Source organism: Lingula anatina, chromosome 4 (assembly GCF_051362555.1).
Source record: "Lingula anatina isolate TDL-2025a chromosome 4, LinAna3.0, whole genome shotgun sequence".
NCBI lineage: Eukaryota > Metazoa > Brachiopoda > Lingulata > Lingulida > Lingulidae > Lingula > Lingula anatina.
The window spans coordinates 14005889-14022847 of NC_141770.1; the positions used below are offsets into that span (position 1 = coordinate 14005889).

General features: G+C 38.3%; 3 protein-coding genes across 3 annotated transcripts in view; all 3 read left to right on the forward strand.

Annotated features, from left to right (window-relative positions):
- LOC106180385 (uncharacterized) overlaps positions 1 to 16959 on the forward strand; it is a 133837-nt gene that overhangs the window by 20623 nt on the left and 96255 nt on the right. The gene's annotated exons all lie outside the window — the stretch shown is intronic.
- Positions 1603 to 10525, forward strand: LOC106181712 (uncharacterized). The gene is made up of 2 exons (XM_087010528.1): positions 1603 to 4515; positions 6899 to 10525. Exons 1-2 carry the CDS (start codon positions 1744 to 1746, stop codon positions 9785 to 9787), a joined length of 5661 nt encoding a protein of 1886 aa, XP_086866654.1. The 5' UTR covers positions 1603 to 1743; the 3' UTR covers positions 9788 to 10525.
- LOC106180376 (uncharacterized) lies at positions 13600 to 16846 on the forward strand. Its single transcript, XM_013564351.2, has one exon. It carries the CDS (start codon positions 13876 to 13878, stop codon positions 16303 to 16305), a length of 2430 nt encoding a protein of 809 aa, XP_013419805.2. The 5' UTR covers positions 13600 to 13875; the 3' UTR covers positions 16306 to 16846.

Genomic DNA, 16959 nt, shown 5'->3' on the forward strand with positions numbered 1-16959 from the left:
TTCGGGTTGTGTCAGATAAAGACGAACGGTAATGGTAATGAGGAAAAATTGTCAATCTTTCCATTACATAATTGTGAACACTCAAGAGAATTTGCTCTGATTTTTGACATACAGCATCTGTAGAGATCTCACCCCTGCTGTGCTTCTGAAGGAAGAAAGAAAGATTTCTAATAAACTGTGAAGAAAAAAAGTCTACTCCTTGAGAAAGATCGTAAAAATTATATTAAAATTAACGGCCCTATTTCGATCGTTCTGGTTAGAACTAATGTTATGGATATTCAAAGTTATTATGATAATTGAGTTTAATTTGCTGATAATGTTTTTGTTTTTTACTTGTCGAACGTAGAATAAAAACAAATGTTGAAAAAATTAAAGTAATATTCCCCTCTTGAAATTAGAATTTTGACAAATTGAATTATAGTTCTAAACCGTACCTTATGGCATCATTCGCCCTCTATAATACCAAAATTTTGGGGCCCCGAACCCAGGGAAATACGCCAGGGGGGAGGGGGGGGGGGTCGGCTTCGCATCCGCGTATCCCACCCCCGTCCTTCAAATAATCCCGGATCCGCCTTTGCTAAATACAATTACTTGAAATAAGAGGGACGTCAGCCAAGGGAGGGAAGGACCTCGGTATTTAATGTAGTATCAAATATTTATCGAGCAATTTGGGGCTATCCACGATGTCATAAACCCGTCAGTGCTGTGGGTGTAACACTCGGAACTACTCGGATTTCTCCGCACTCGACAATTGCATGAATCCTAAAATACCGTCAGAAAAAAAGGCTATGCACGGTGTGCAACATGTGTTCAGTTGAAGATGAGTTCCATTTTATGATGATATGCCCCTGTTATGCTCCACTGAGAGCCATATTCCTTAACCAGGTTAAAGATATACTGGGCAGTGCAGCCCCCGTGTCCATCAGTGAACTTTTTATTACCGTACTGCAATGTAATGATTTTGATATTGCAAAATGCACAACTAATTTTATTTATGGTTGTTTTAAAGCTAGGGATATGAAAATTGCATCCATGCTGAATAAAACCTAGATTTTAACTGACGATGAAGTTTCCATATCCCCCTAAATAAAAGTTAGTTTAATATAAGGTTTAGTGTAGCCTATTATAGTTGAATCAGTTTTTTTCCCCTAGATCTATATTGATCTATATTGAGTAGGCCTAGTACTTGTACTTTCCCTGCTTTAGTCTAGACATTATATAATGTATATCAAACTGTATATGGTAATCACTCTGCGAATTACTTCTTGTATTTGTATTTGCTCATGCCCGGATGTAGGGCGATTGTCAATAAACTTCTGATTCTGATTCTATATGGAGCTTGCGGAGTCAGTCGAGGATTGCCGATTGGTGTAATAGTGTAATTAGCTAAAGAAACCAAGACAGGCTGAGCTTTAGGAGGTGAGCATATTGGTGAATTGCGACATTGCGTTATAGTTTTCTCAATTTGGCTAAATTTTTCTTTACAAAGTTGTCTATACTATAAATAAACAAAAGAATACATCGATATATACATAAAATTTAAATAAGAAAATTTAAATAAGAAAATGTAAATGACTTTATTTCATACAATCGAAAGACAGCACTTTCCCTTTGTTCGTACTTGAATTGATTTTTCTCTAGCGAAACGATATAAGATTGGGAGATTATTTTTCATTTTTAAGGTTATTTAAAGAAGATCTTGAGCAAGAAAAGACGACCCATAGCACAGCCATTACTGATGCCATGTCTTCGTCAAGGGCAAGTTATAAAAACACAATTAATGACGATCAAGAATGCGGATCAAATGAAAAGAATGTGACTTTGAACAAAGAAGGTACTTATAATGAATCCGATGAGGCCACAGATAATGATGGAGAAATGCAACTAGATGCAAGAGATCATAGTATGAAGGTTGAAAATGGTTGTGGCGATATGAATTCACCTGAATTCAGTAATCATGCTGATACACTGTGCATCAGCATCAAGATTTCTGATGATTCGATTAACAAAAAATTGAGAAGAAAACCTTTGTGCCTTATCTGTGGCCCACCCAAAGGCATCTTAAAAACTGAATACACAAAACTTTCTTCTTATCCTGATGTTGAAAAAGAAATCCGTGGACTGTTGAAAATACTTTCTCCTCCTTGTGAATCAGATGCTTGTTGTGGCAGGTGTCTGGGTGTCATGAAAGATTTTTTGGCCTTGAAAAGGAAGATAATAGCCCTCCACATTGATGCACAGTTAGATCTACCAGACAGTCAAGGCGATGGGGAATCAGGAGAGGATCAGGAAATGAGTGATGGGGAAAATATATCTTGCAATACCAACAACCAAGATCAAAATAGTGAGGTGCTTATCAAACATGAAATAATTGACATCGGTTTTGGTGAGGACAATGACCATAGCAAAGAAAGGGAAAGCCTAAAAAACCATGAAGGAAATGGTAGGAAAACCCTATATTTGAAACCAAAAGTATACCATTGCTCTTACTGTGAAAGAACATTCAACAGGGCAAATACACATGCATTGCATGAAAGATCCCACACTGGTGAAACAAATTATAAATGTGAATACTGTGAATTGTCATTTACCAGGGCAACTGATCTGAAGGAGCATGGTAGAGTTCATGAGCTGAAATGCTCATATTGTGGAAAATCTTGTTGGGGGCCAAAAGCTCTGAAGAGACATGAGCTAGATTCTCACATTTCAAAGTTGCAACAGAGACCAAAAATATACAAGTGCTCTTACTGTGATAAAATAGTGACAAAGCAAAGTGCACTTACTGTGCATGAAATGATTCACACTGATGATCGTCTCAAATGTAAACATTGTGAAAAATCATTTACAAAAAGGGATGATCTATTGGAGCACGATAAAATCCATGAATTGAAGTGCTCTCATTGTGGTAAATCTTGTTGGGGAACAAAAGCTCTTTCCAGTCATGAAAGGATTCATGCTTGCAACAAAATGGACAGTAGTACAGAAGTACTTAAATGCTCATTTTGTGATAAAACATTTACTCATAAGAGTTCGCTTGTATCACATGAATTTATCCACACTGGTGATAGACTCAAATGTAAACACTGTGAAAAATCCTTTACGAGGAAGGAAGACTTATTGGAGCACGATAAAACTCATGGATTGAAATGTTCTTATTGTGGTAAATCTTGTAGGGGAACAAAAGCTCTTAGAAAACATGAGAGGAATCACACTGTTGCACAATACCGCATGGAAATGGAAATATATCAGTGTTCTCAATGTAATGAAACATTTCAAAGGGAAAGCGAACTTTTCTTGCATGAAATAAGTCACACTGCTGACAAAATCAAATGTAAACACTGTGAAGAAATTTTCAGTAAGAAAAGTGAGCTACTGGAGCATGATAAAATCCATGAATTGAAATGTTCTCTGTGTGGAAAGTCTTGTTGGGGAACAGAGGCTCTTGACAAGCATGAGAGGATTCACATTGATGATGAACCGTACACCACTGCAGAAAAGATAAAGTGCTCATACTGTGATGAAACGTTTAATGAAAGTGAACTCATTTTTCATGAAAAATCTCACACTATTGACGGATTCAAATGCCTCCAGTGTGAAAAGATATTTAGTAAAAAAGATGATTTAGTGGAACATGACAAGTCACATGAATTTAAATGTTGTCATTGTGGAAAATCTTGTTGGGGAAAGAGAGCACTTGACAAGCATGAAAAGTTTCACATTGTTGAAAAACCCTACAAATGCAACACCTGTGATAAGTCATTTCTATTTAAAAGCTCATGGCAGAGCCACGAATATACTCACACTGGGGAAAAACCTTATTTGTGCCAGTATTGTACCAAAAGCTTTGCCCAAACCTCGACTTTGAAATCTCATGAATTCACCCAACACTCTGGAGAGAGGCCACACAAATGTCAATACTGTGGACAGGGCTTTGCCCTAAAATTAGCCTGTGAGGAACATGAACGCTTCCACACGGGGGAAAAGCCTTTCAAGTGTGATCATTGCGACAAGCGATTCGTAAGGAAAGCCACTTGGAGAGGTCATGTGAAAACCCACCTTGGAATTAAACCACAAATATGTTCATACTGTGGAAAAGGTTTCCGTGACAGAGGCACCCTTGCTAAACATGAAAGGACTCACACTGGGGAGAGACCATTTAAATGCAAATACTGTGATAAGGCTTTCAAAACTCAAACTCATCGCAGAGCACATGAAAAGACGCACATTGGACAGAAAGCGGTTAAACATCAGACAGCTGAAAATAAAGTGAAAAGTCTAGCTAAAATTCACAAAAGCCAGCGTGCTGAGGACGGCTTTGACAGTGAAAACTCTGATGGTTTGGAAATGAGTCAGCAGTTGGACAGTTCATTCATCAGTCAACAGTTTGATAGCACAAATAGACCCCAGCAAAGTGAGAATACATTCGGACCTCAGCACACTGACAGTGCATTTAGATCTCAGCAAATGGAAACTTCATTTAGGGGTCCACACTCCAGTAATGTGTTCCCTACTCCATAGGCTGTTTATCTCGGAGATAACCCTAATCCTTACATGTATGGCATGTATATGTCAGGGATGTGAATGTTGCATGTAACAAATTATTTACCATGCTCTGAAGCCTACTGCTCTGAAAACAAATCCATCTGCTTCAAACATACAACATTCATTATTTAATTAAAAATAAGTTGAGAAGCCAGCTGCCAAAAGCAGTTGCTAAGGATCTAGTCATTATACTAACTGGGCTGGTCTGACTCTGTCGGGAACTCTGCAAAAAGTGCAATCAGTGGAATTCGCTATACAACACAAGATAGTTCATTCCCCCCACCCTGGTACTCAATACTTGTCAGACAATAAAGCTGATTACATTGATTGCACTTCAGCAAGAATCCCTTGCAGAGTTGGACTGATCAGTATGTGTGAATCTGATTGTGGTGTAAGAAATTTTAATTCCTTACATTAAAATGTGATTGATTTGCACAGAAAAAAGTAAAATATTTGAAAGAAAAATTGAGTTCATGTTTTATCTTACATTATGGTACATAGACTAAGTTCGAGCCTTTCCCAAGTTAATAGTACTTTAATAAAATGCATGTTAGAAATGGAAGTAAGGGTGGAACGTCATTACCTTACGGTCCCAGCAGGTCCTTTTTAATTACATGAGCTAGGTTCACCAAGATTACAGTTAATTGGAAAGAAAGAGGGGGACGTTGTGGGATGATCCTGCACTTTGTAGATACTCTGTAGATATCTTGGATAATGTTAACAACAATGTACTAAAAATAGGTGATGTGTGTCAAAGTATTAAAAAAATGTCACAAAATTAACTCGCGTATATGACTAGCATGCCAAAATCTGGTTCAATTCACTTCCCATTTGAGACGGCTCAGTAGGTAGAAAAATGTTCGGGTTGTCTCAGATACATGTATTAAAGACGAACGGTAATGAGGAAAAAATATCAATCTTTCCATAACATAATTGTGAACACTCGAGAGAATTTTCTCTGATTTTTTGAGATAGCACCCCTGCTGTGCTTCTGAAGGAAGAAAGAAAGATTTCTAATAAACTGTGGAGAAAAAAAGTCTACTCCTTGAGAGAGAACGTAAAAATTATATTACAATTAACGGCCCTATTTCGATCGTTCTGGTTAGAACTAATGTTATGGATATTCAAAGTTATTATGATAATTGAGTTTAATTTGCTGATAATGTTTTTGTTTTTTACTTGTCAAACGTAGAATAAAGACAAATGTTGAGTTTGTTTTGCAAAGTGATGCCGTCGCGTCATTAAAGCGCAATATTAAAATGAATTTATTCCCGTGGAACATAGGACTTCAAATCTTGGAAGGAGGACAGGGCTAGTTTTCAAATGGGTCAGTTAAGTACACCGCGTTAACAGGAAACGTCTTAATTATGCGGTTTATATGCTTAAAAACGTACATCTTACAATCCAGCCGACAACCGGACGCGTGGGTTATCTTTCATCTTAACGTGCAAATAAATATATAAATGAAATAATAATAATGATAACAACAACAGTGTAGTCATAAGTCAGAAAAGGTTTGCCCCCCCTCCAAACCGCCGAATTTACTCGCGCAGAACGATGCTAAACAGTGGCAGATTTAGAGGTGTGGTCAGGGGGGGGGTCCTGCCCCCGCCCCCTTTTTCGATTTCTGAAAAAATCAAAGTAATATTCCCCTCTTGAAAATTAGAATTTTGACAAATTGAATCATAGTTCTAAACCGTATCTTACGACATCATTCGCCTTCTATAATACCAAAATTTTGGGGCCCCGAACCCGGGGAAATACGCCAGGGGGAGGGGGGGGGGTCGGCTTGGCATCCGCGTACCCCACCCTCGTCCTTCAAATAATCCTGGATCCGCCCCTGCTAAATACCACTATTCGAAATAAGAGGGACGTCAGCCAAGGGAGGGAAGGACCTCGGTATTTAATGTAGTATCAAATATTTATCGAGCAATTTGGGGCTATCCACGATGTCATAAACCGGGCAGTGCTGTGGGTGTAACACTCGGAACTACTCGGATGTCTCCGCACTCGACTGCGGAATTAGCCGAGGATTGCCGATTGGTGTAATAGTGTAATTAGCTAAAGAAACCAAGACAGGCTGAGCTTTAGGAGGTGAGCATATTGGTGATTTGCGACATTGCGTTATAATTTTCTCAATTTGGCTAAATTTTTCTTTACAAAGTTGTCTATACTATAAATAAACAAAAGAATACATCGATATACTCAGAAAAGAAAATTTAAATAAGAAAATGTAAATGTCTTTATTTCATACAATCGAAAGACAGCACTTTCCCTTTGTTCGCACTTGCATTGATTTTTCCCTGGCGAAACGATAAGATTGGGAGATTACTGTTCGTTTTAAAGGTTAATTTAAGAAGATCTTGAGCAAGAAAAGACTACCCATAGCACAGCCATTACTGATGCCATGTCCTCGTCAAGGGAAAGTTATAAAAACGCAATTAATGACGATCAAGAATGCGGATCAGATGGAAAGAACGTGACTTTGAACAAAGAAGGTACTTATAATGAATCCGATGAGGCCACAGATAATGATGGAGAAATGCAGCTAGATGTAAGGGATCATAGTGTGAAGGTTGAAAATGGTTGTGGCGATATGAATTCACCTGAATTCAGTAATCATGCTGATACACTGTGCATCAGCATCAAGATTTTTGATGATTCGATTAAGAAAAGATTGAGAAGAAAACCTTTGTGCCTTATCTGTGGTCCACACAAAGGCATCTTAAAAACTGAATACACAAAACTTTCTTCTTATCCTGATGTTGAAAAAGAAATCCGTGGACTGTTGAAAATACTTTCTCCTCCTTGTGAATCAGATGCTTGTTGTGGCAGGTGTCTGGGTGTCATGAAAGATTTTTTGGCCTTGAAAAGGAAGATAATAGCCCTCCACATTGATGCACAGGTAGATCTACCAGTCAGTCAAGGCGATGGGGAATCAGGAGAGGATCAGGAAATGAGTGATGGGGAAAATATATCTTGCAATACCAACAACCAAGATCAAAATAGTGAAGTGCTTATCAAACATGAAATAATTGACATCGGTTTTGGTGAGGACAATGACCATAGCAAAGAAAGGGAAAGCCTAAAAAACCATGAAGGAAATGGTAGGAAAACCCTATATTTGAAACCAAAAGTATACCATTGCTCTTACTGTGAAAGAACATTTAACAGGGCAAATACACATGCATTGCATGAAAGATCCCACACTGGTGAAACAAATTATAAATGTGAATACTGTGAATTGTCATTTACCAGGGCAACTGATCTGAAGGAGCATGGTAGAGTTCATGAGCTGAAATGCTCATATTGTGGAAAATCTTGTTGGGGGCCAAAAGCTCTGAAGAGACATGAGCTAGATTCTCACATTTCAAAGTTGCAACAGAGACCAAAAATATACAAGTGCTCTTACTGTGATAAAATAGTGACAAAGCAAAGTGCACTTACTGTGCATGAAATGATTCACACTGATGATCGTCTCAAATGTAAACATTGTGAAAAATCATTTACAAAAAGGGATGATCTATTGGAGCACGATAAAATCCATGAATTGAAGTGCTCTCATTGTGGTAAATCTTGTTGGGGAACAAAAGCTCTTTCCAGTCATGAAAGGATTCATGCTTGCAACAAAATGGACAGTAGTACAGAAGTACTTAAATGCTCATTTTGTGATAAAACATTTACTCATAAGAGTTCGCTTGTATCACATGAATTTATCCACACTGGTGATAGACTCAAATGTAAACACTGTGAAAAATCCTTTACGAGGAAGGAAGACTTATTGGAGCACGATAAAACTCATGGATTGAAATGTTCTTATTGTGGTAAATCTTGTAGGGGAACAAAAGCTCTTAGAAAACATGAGAGGAATCACACTGTTGCACAATACCGCATGGAAATGGAAATATATCAGTGTTCTCAATGTAATGAAACATTTCAAAGGGAAAGCGAACTTTTCTTGCATGAAATAAGTCACACTGCTGACAAAGTCAAATGTAAACACTGTGAAGAAATTTTCAGTAAGAAAAGTGAGCTACTGGAGCATGATAAAATCCATGAATTGAAATGTTCTCTGTGTGGAAAGTCTTGTTGGGGAACACAGGCTCTTGACAAGCATGAGAGGATTCACATTGATGATGAACCATACACCACTGCAGAAAAGATAAAGTGCTCATACTGTGATGAAACTTTTAACGAAAGTGAACTCATTTTTCATGAAAAATCTCACACTATTGATGGATTCAAATGTCTCCAGTGTGAAAAGACATTTACTAAAAAAAGTGATTTAGTGGATCATGACAAGTCACATGAATTTAAATGTTGTCATTGTGGAAAATCTTGTTGGGGAAAGAGAGCACTTGACAAGCATGAGAAGTTTCATACTGTTGGAAGACCCTACAAATGTAACACCTGTGATAAGTCATTTTCATGTAGAAGATTTTTGCAAGACCATGAAAATACTCACACCGGAGAAAAACCTTATTTGTGCCAGTATTGTACCAAAAGCTTTGCCCAAACCTCGACTTTGAAATCTCATGAATTCACCCAACATTCTGGAGAGAGGCCACACAAATGTCAATACTGTGGACAGGGCTTTGCCCTAAAATTGGCCTGTGAGGAACATGAACGCTTCCACACGGGGGAAAAGCCTTTCAAGTGTGATCACTGCGACAAGCGATTCGTAAGGAAAGCCAATTGGAGAGGTCATGTGAAAACCCACCTTGGAATTAAACCACAAATATGTTCATACTGTGGAAAAGGTTTCCGTGACAGAGGCACCCTTGCTAAACATGAAAGGACTCACACTGGGGAGAGACCTTTTAAATGCAAATACTGTGATAAGGCTTTTAAAAGAAAATTTCATTGCAGTACGCATGAAAAGACGCACATTGGACAGAAAGCGGTTAAACAGCAGACAGCTGAAAATAAAGTGAAAAGTCTAGGTAAAATTCACAAAAGCCAGCATGCTGAGGACAGCTTTAACAGTGAGAACTCTGATGGTTTGGTAATGAGTCAGCAGTTGGACAGTTCATTTATCAGTCAACAGTTTGATAGCACATATAGACCCCAGCACAGTGTGAGCACATTCAATCGTCAGCACCCTGACAGTACATTAAGATCTCAGCACATGGAAACCTCATTTAGGGGTCCACACCCCAGTAATATGTTCCCTGCTCCAGAGGCTGTTCATCATGGAGAAAATCTAAATCCATATGGACATAACGTGTATATGCCTGGGATGTGATGTTGCACTGCACATGTATTTACAAAAGTGATACCAACTGCTCTGACAAAATGTGTTTATTTCTACAATGAAGCATTGAAGAAATATGTTAAGGTCAATTAAAGTCATGAAGCATTTGCTTCATACTCAAGGCTATTAATTAGTAAATTTAAAATAACTGAAATTCAGAAGTTGTCAAAAATAGACTTAAAGATATTGTAATTTCTTAAATAAATATCTGATTAATTTTCAAAGATAACTTAGAGCAAAATACTTTTTAGTTGTTTTAGTTCTTTTCATGTTTTATCTTTTGTCATATAGTAGAGGTCTGGGCTTTGTCTTTTATATTTAACAGTACTTTTGGCCCTGGGCACCTTAAAGGGGGAAAAGAGCGGAATGCCGAAGCCCCCAGAATCCAGCCGATCCTGTTAAGAACATTGCTTCTGAAGAGGCTGACTGAAGGAAATGAGAGAGACTTCTGATGAACTGGTGGAATAGGAAAGGCTAACTACATGTTAAAGATCACAATATATATATATATATATATATATATATATATATATATATATATATATATATATATATGCGCAAAAAGCTCAGGGGTGCTCCGCCCACCCTGCCCACAGTTAACAGTCCTGTATGATTGATAGAACTGATGTTATGGTTTCTCAAAGTTCTTATAATAATTGAGTTTTATTTGCTGTTTATTTTATTTATTTTGCAAAATTTAGACTTATATAAATAAAGAAGTAAAGTTTATATGCAAAGTTTTGTCATCATGTCAGTATAGCGCAATATAATGCATTACATTCTGTAGAACATATGACTTCAAAAAATGGGGGGAGGGGGGAGGGTAGTTTCGGAACGGTGTCACTTTGTAGTACAGCATTAAAAAAAGTATAAAAGGTTTTAAGGATACTGTAAACGTTTTTCAAAAGCGCTTTATTTACTGCCTTGCATACATTCATTTTGGATAGCAGATAAATGTTCAGTGACTAAATTAATTAACATTTACACACGTAATCTTATGAGTGACAACATAATTGCGATTATGGGGTAAAATGGAAAAAAATCCGTTTTACACATTTACCTTTACCTGAGGACCTCGAACACCCATAACGCCAATTTGATGAGATCATTTAGTATCCAAAAATCCTACCAGATAATGTTCTTAAAGGCTTTGGTCCATTTTAATGTTTATTAAGCAATAATGCCTTTTTTTAATGGAAATCCGTAATTAGGGGCCCATAAAGAGAACGGGGGCCGTCGTTTTCGATTGGTAGCCATTGATATTGGGCCTGGAGATATAACCTATTTACAATTATACGAAAGGCTGGTGGCGGCCAGCGATTATCGCCCGGAACATTACAGTGACATTTTGTCCAAAGCAGCACATACCAGGTTTTTTGTGGCGAAAAAAGGGTCGACCATGGCGTCGAGGTGGGCTGAAGGTCGGACAGGCCACCCGACAGTGTGAGGCGAAGTATAAAAAATGGCATCGACCGAAATGACCTTTAATAGCTTCAAATGGTCGTAGGCTAGCACGAAAGTTCATGCGTTAACACTCCTAGCACAGACAGTACATATCAGAATCGTCAATAGGTATGCTAACCAGGGCCGTAGCCTCCGGGGGGGGGGGTGTCATTAATTGCTGCCCCCCCCCCCCTGGGATTTGAGGTGTAAAAAAAATAATCGCAAAGGTAAAAAAAGTTGCAAAGTTGGTATCAATTCTGTGAGAAAATGCACTCATGGCCACTAGACAATCATTCAACAATCTGTTTACAACACGCTCGGCTGTCACCTTGATTGGATAGTAAACGATTGTCGTAAAATCGCTAAATGATATTAAAACCGGGTGCATAAACTTGAAAACCACCTACAACAACCTTGGACTACCACATTAATCCAATACAATGCAAAAATAAACTATAACAAGTGGTTAAAGCCTTCAAACCGAATGTCGTAAAGTCCCCATATACCTCCATAGAGACAATAAAATAGAAGAAGCTTGTGAAACAAGAAAAATCCAGTTCCAACATAATAATCGAAATAAAATACTGCCGGGCATCGGAGCGGCCTAAAACTTGGCACGCTTACCGCTAATACTGCAGGCTACATCATCCCGTCGCTCGTTTGTAAATTCCGTGCATGGCCTACGCACAATCAAACCGTAAAAAACAAATTCTCGGGGTGTCGTTGGCTAGGTCCACTCAACAATCCAATTCAGGAAATGACGTAACCGCAGAGGTCGCATTGTCCAATGGCATGGCTTCTTTTTCGTAATGGTAGGTTAGAGTTTTCCACACCGTGGGAGGGGGACACCCCCTCCGACACCCTCCCCCCTCAGGTCGCTCCCTCGTGTCCGCTTACTGCCCCCCTGGCATTTTGCTCAGGCTACGGCCCTGCTAACGCATGAATTTTCGTGCTAGTAGTAAGCCTTTTAAGCATATCTTTGCATCGTTTTTTTAAAACATTCCTGTGAAGTGTTCATAACGCTTTTTATATTCTGAGAGTACGAATAAAGACACTGTTTGTTTGATATTTGTTTTATTGATTGCTATACCAACAAAATGCGTGAAGCAACCTTAAATAGATTTGGTAATATGCAGCATATCTATTCATGACTTTTTTACCCTTTACGAAGTATTCACAATGCTTTAATATTTTGAGAGCATGGATAAAGACATATTGTTAGTTTGGTGCGTGTTTCTGTGGTAAATTTGTGTTTCCAGCATTGTACTGACAGCATTCCTTTACTTAAGCAGTATTTTTTTGGGGGGGACTGTTTTTTTCCGCCCTCTCGCACCGATTTCGGGGTCCCCAGAGGATGTCATCCATAAACATAAAAAAAGTGTGGCCTTAGGTACACAGCGTTAACAGGAAACGTCTCAACGTTTTTTTAGAAGTTAAATTATGCGGTTTATATGCGTAAAAGCGTACATCTTACAATCCAGCCGACAACCGGATGCGTGGGTTATCTTTCATCTTATCGTGGAAATAGATACGTGGAAATAGATAAATAAACAAAATAATAATGATAACAACAACAGTGTAATCATAAGTCAGTAAAGGTTTGACCCCCACCCCCCAAACCGTCGAATTTTATCCGCGCAGTACGATGCTATACAGTGGCAGATTTAGAGGTGTGGTCAGGGTGGTCCTGCCCCCCCCCCCCCCCCCCCCCCCCCCCCCCCCTTTTTCGATTTCTGAAAAAATCAAAGTAATATTCCCCTCTTGAAATTAGAAATTAGACTTTTGACAAGTTGAATCATAGTTCTAAACCGCACCTTATGGCACCATTCGCCCTCTATAATACCAAAATTTTGGGGGCCCCGAACCCAAAGAAATACGCCAGGGGGGAGGGGGGTCGGCCTCGCATCCGCGTACCCCTCCCCCCCTCCTGCTAAATGTCATTATTTGAAATAAGAGAGACGTCAGCCAAGGGAGGGAAGGACCTCGGTATTTAACATTTACCATGTTTGAAAGCGCGATACATCTAATCCGTCAAATATGTATCCCGGTACGCCTAATTTAATGCGATATGATCCTAAATAAAAACTCTTGGAGAGGAGTCAAAGTGTCTAAAATGCCTTTCAGAAATATTGCCATTCCCTTTTTTCCAATTGCCATTACATAAACCTTAAAAAACCAATTAAGCGAAATTAAATGTTGCATCTCGTACATGTAGTATAAATATTTATCGATGCGCGTGTATTAAAAGCATTTTGGGGCTATCCATGACGTCATAAACCGGGCAGTGCTGTGATAGTGTAATTAGCTAAAGAAACCAAGACAGGCTGAGCTTTAGGAGGTGAGCATATTGGTGATTTGAGACATTGCCTTATAATTTTATCAATTTGGATAAGTTTGTAGTCTATACTATAAAAAACACAAGAATACATCGATATACACAGAAAAGACAGTTTAAATAAGAAAATCTAAATGACTTTATTTCATACAATCGAAAGACAGCACTTTCCCTTTGTTCGCACTTGAATTGATATTTCTGTAGTAGCAGGACGACAAGATTGTGAGTTTATAATCCAATTTAAAGGTCATTTTATCTTGAGCAAGAAAAGACTACCCATAGCACAGCCATTACTGATATCATGTCTTCGTCAAGGGAAAGTTATAAAAACGCAATTAATGACGATCGAGTATTCGGATCAAATGGAAAGAATGTGACTTTGAACAAAGAAGGTACTTATAATGAATCCGATGAGGCCACAGATAATGATGGAGAAATGCAATTAGATGCAAGGGATCACAGTGTGAAGGTTGAAAATGGTTGTGGCGATATGAATTCACCTGAATTCAGTAATCATGCTGATACACTGTGCATCAGCATCAAGATTTCTGATGATTCGATTAACAAAAAATTGAGAAGAAAACCTTTGTGCCTTATCTGTGGTCCACCCAAAGGCATCTTAAAAACTGAATACACAAAACTTTCTTCTTATCCTGATGTTGAAAAAGAAATCCGTGGACTGTTGAAAATACTTTCTCCTCCTTGTGAATCAGATGCTTGTTGTGGCAGGTGTCTGGGTGTCATGAAAGATTTTTTGGCCCTGAAAAGGAAGATAATAGCCCTCCACATTGATGCACAGTTAGATCTACCAGACAGTCAAGGCGATGGGGAATCAGGAGAGGATCAGGAAATGAGTGATAGGGAAAATATGTCTTGCAATACCAACAACCAAGATCAAAATAGTGAGGTGCTTATCAAACATGAAATAATTGACACCAGTTTTGGTGAGGACATTGGCCATAGCAAAGAAAGTGAAAGCCTAAAAAAGCATGAAAGAAATGCTAAGAAAACCCCCCTATGTTTGAAACCAAAAGTATACCATTGCTCTTACTGTGAAAGAACATTCAACAGGGAAAGTATACATGCATTGCATGAAAGATCCCACACTGGTGCAAAGTTGCAACAGAGACCAAAAATATACAAGTGCTCCTACTGTGATAAAATACTGACAAATCAAAGTGCACTTACTGTGCATGAAATGATCCACACTGGTGATAGGTTCAAATGTAAACACTGTGAAAAATCCTTTACAAGGAAGAAAGACTTATTGGAGCACGATAAAACTCATAAATTAAAATGTTCTTATTGTGGTAAATCTTATAGGGGAACAAAAGCACTTGGGAAACATGAGAGGAATCACACTGTTGCACAATACCACTTGGAAATGGAAATATATCAGTGCTCTCAATGTAATGAAACATTTCGAAGGGAAAGTGAATTTTACTTGCATGAAATAAGTCACACTGCTGACAAAGTCAAATGTAAATACTGTGAAGAAATTTTCTGTAAGAAAAGTGAGCTACTGGAGCATGATAAAATCCATGAATTGAAATGTTCTCTGTGTGAAAAGTCTTGTTGGGGAACACAGGCTCTTGACAAGCATGAGAGGATTCACACTGGTGATAAACCATATACTGCTGCAAAAAAGATAAAGTGCTCATACTGTGATGAAACTTTTACGGAAAGTGAACTCATTTTACATGAAAAATCTCACACCACTGATGGATTCAAATGCCTCGAGTGTGAAATGACATTTAGTGAAAAAGGTGATCTAACAAAGCATGAAAAGTCACATGAATTTAAATGTTCTCATTGTGGAAGAACTTGTTGGGGAAAGAAAGCCCTTGACAAGCATGAGAAGTTTCACATTGTTGAAAAACCCTACAAATGCAACACCTGTGATAAGGCATTTCTATATAAAAGCATATGGCAGGACCACGAAAATACTCACACTGGGGTAAAACCTTATTTGTGCCAGTATTGTACCAAAAGCTTTGCCCAAAGCTCGACTTTGAAATCACATGAATTGACCCAACACACTGGAGATAGACCACATAAATGTCAGTTCTGTGGACAGGGTTTTGCTCTAAAATTAGCCTGTGAAGAACATGAACGTTTTCACACGGGGGAAAAGCCTTTCAAGTGTGATCACTGTGACAAGAGATTTGTAAGGAAATCCAATTGGAGAGATCATGTGAAAACCCACCTTGGAAATAAAACACAAATATGCTCATACTGTGGAAAAGGTTTCCGTGACAGGGGCTTGCTTGCTAGACATGAAAGGACTCACACTGGGGAGAGACCATTTAAATGCAAATACTGTGATAAGGCTTTCAAAAGAAAATTTCATTGCAGTACGCATGAAAAGACGCACGCTGGAAAGAAACTGGTTAGACAGGAGACAGCTGAAAATAAAGTGACAAGTCTAGCTGAAATTCACAAAAGCCAGCATGCTGAGGACAGCTTCAAGCGTGAAAACTCTGAAGGTTTGGAAATGAGTCAGCCGTCGGAGAGTTCATTCATCAGTCAACAGTTTGATAGCACATATAAACCCCAGCACAGCGAGAGCACATTCAATCCTCAGCACCCTGACAGTACATTAAGATCTCAGCACATGGAAACCTCATTTAGGGGTCCACACTCCAGTAATGTGTTCCCTACTCCAGAGCCTGTTTATTATGGAGAAAATCTAAATCCATATGGGCATAACGTGTATATGCCAGGGGTGTGATGTTGCACTGCACATGTATTTACAAAAGTGAAACCAACTGCTCTGACAAAATGTGTTCATTTCTACAATGAAGCATTGAAGAAATGTGTTAAAGCCATTTAAAGTAATTTGCTTCATACTCAAGGCTGTTAATTAGTAAATTAAAAATAACTGAAGTTCAGAAGTTGTCAAAATTAGACTTAAACATATTGCAATTTCTTAAATTAAAATCTGATTAATTTAGATATAACTTAGAGCAAAATACTTTTAAGTTCTTTTAGTTCTTTTCATGTTTTATCTTTTGTCATATAGTAGAGGTCTGGGCTTTGTCTTTTATATTTAACAGTACTTTTGGCCCTGGGCACCTTAAAGGGGGAAAAGAGTGGGAAAAGATCAAAAAGCTCAGGAGTGTTCCACCCACCCTGCCTCAGTTAACGGTCCTGTATGATTTTTAGAACTGATGTTATGGTTTCTCAAAGTTCTTATAAGAATTGAGTTTTATTTGCTTATTATTTTATTTATTTTGCAAAATTTAGACTTATAATAAAGAAGTAAAGTTTTATATGCAAAGTTTTGTCATCACGTCAATATGAATATAGTGCAATATTGACCGCATTCACAACGAGTTGAGCCATGGCTCTACAATCCACGAACTATGGCGGACGTACATGAAAT

What these genes read in the sequence shown, in the direction of transcription:
- LOC106180376 (XM_013564351.2), top strand. Translation starts at nt 13,876, where the DNA reads ATGTCTTCGTCAAGGGAAAGTTATAAAAACGCAATTAATGACGATCGA.
- LOC106181712 (XM_087010528.1), top strand. Translation starts at nt 1,744, where the DNA reads ATGTCTTCGTCAAGGGCAAGTTATAAAAACACAATTAATGACGATCAA. An exon ending in GTAATGTGTTCCCTACTCCA is followed by an intron (nt 4,516 to 6,898) that starts TAGGCTGTTTAT and finishes AGGTTAATTTAA; the next exon opens with GAAGATCTTGAGCAAGAAAA.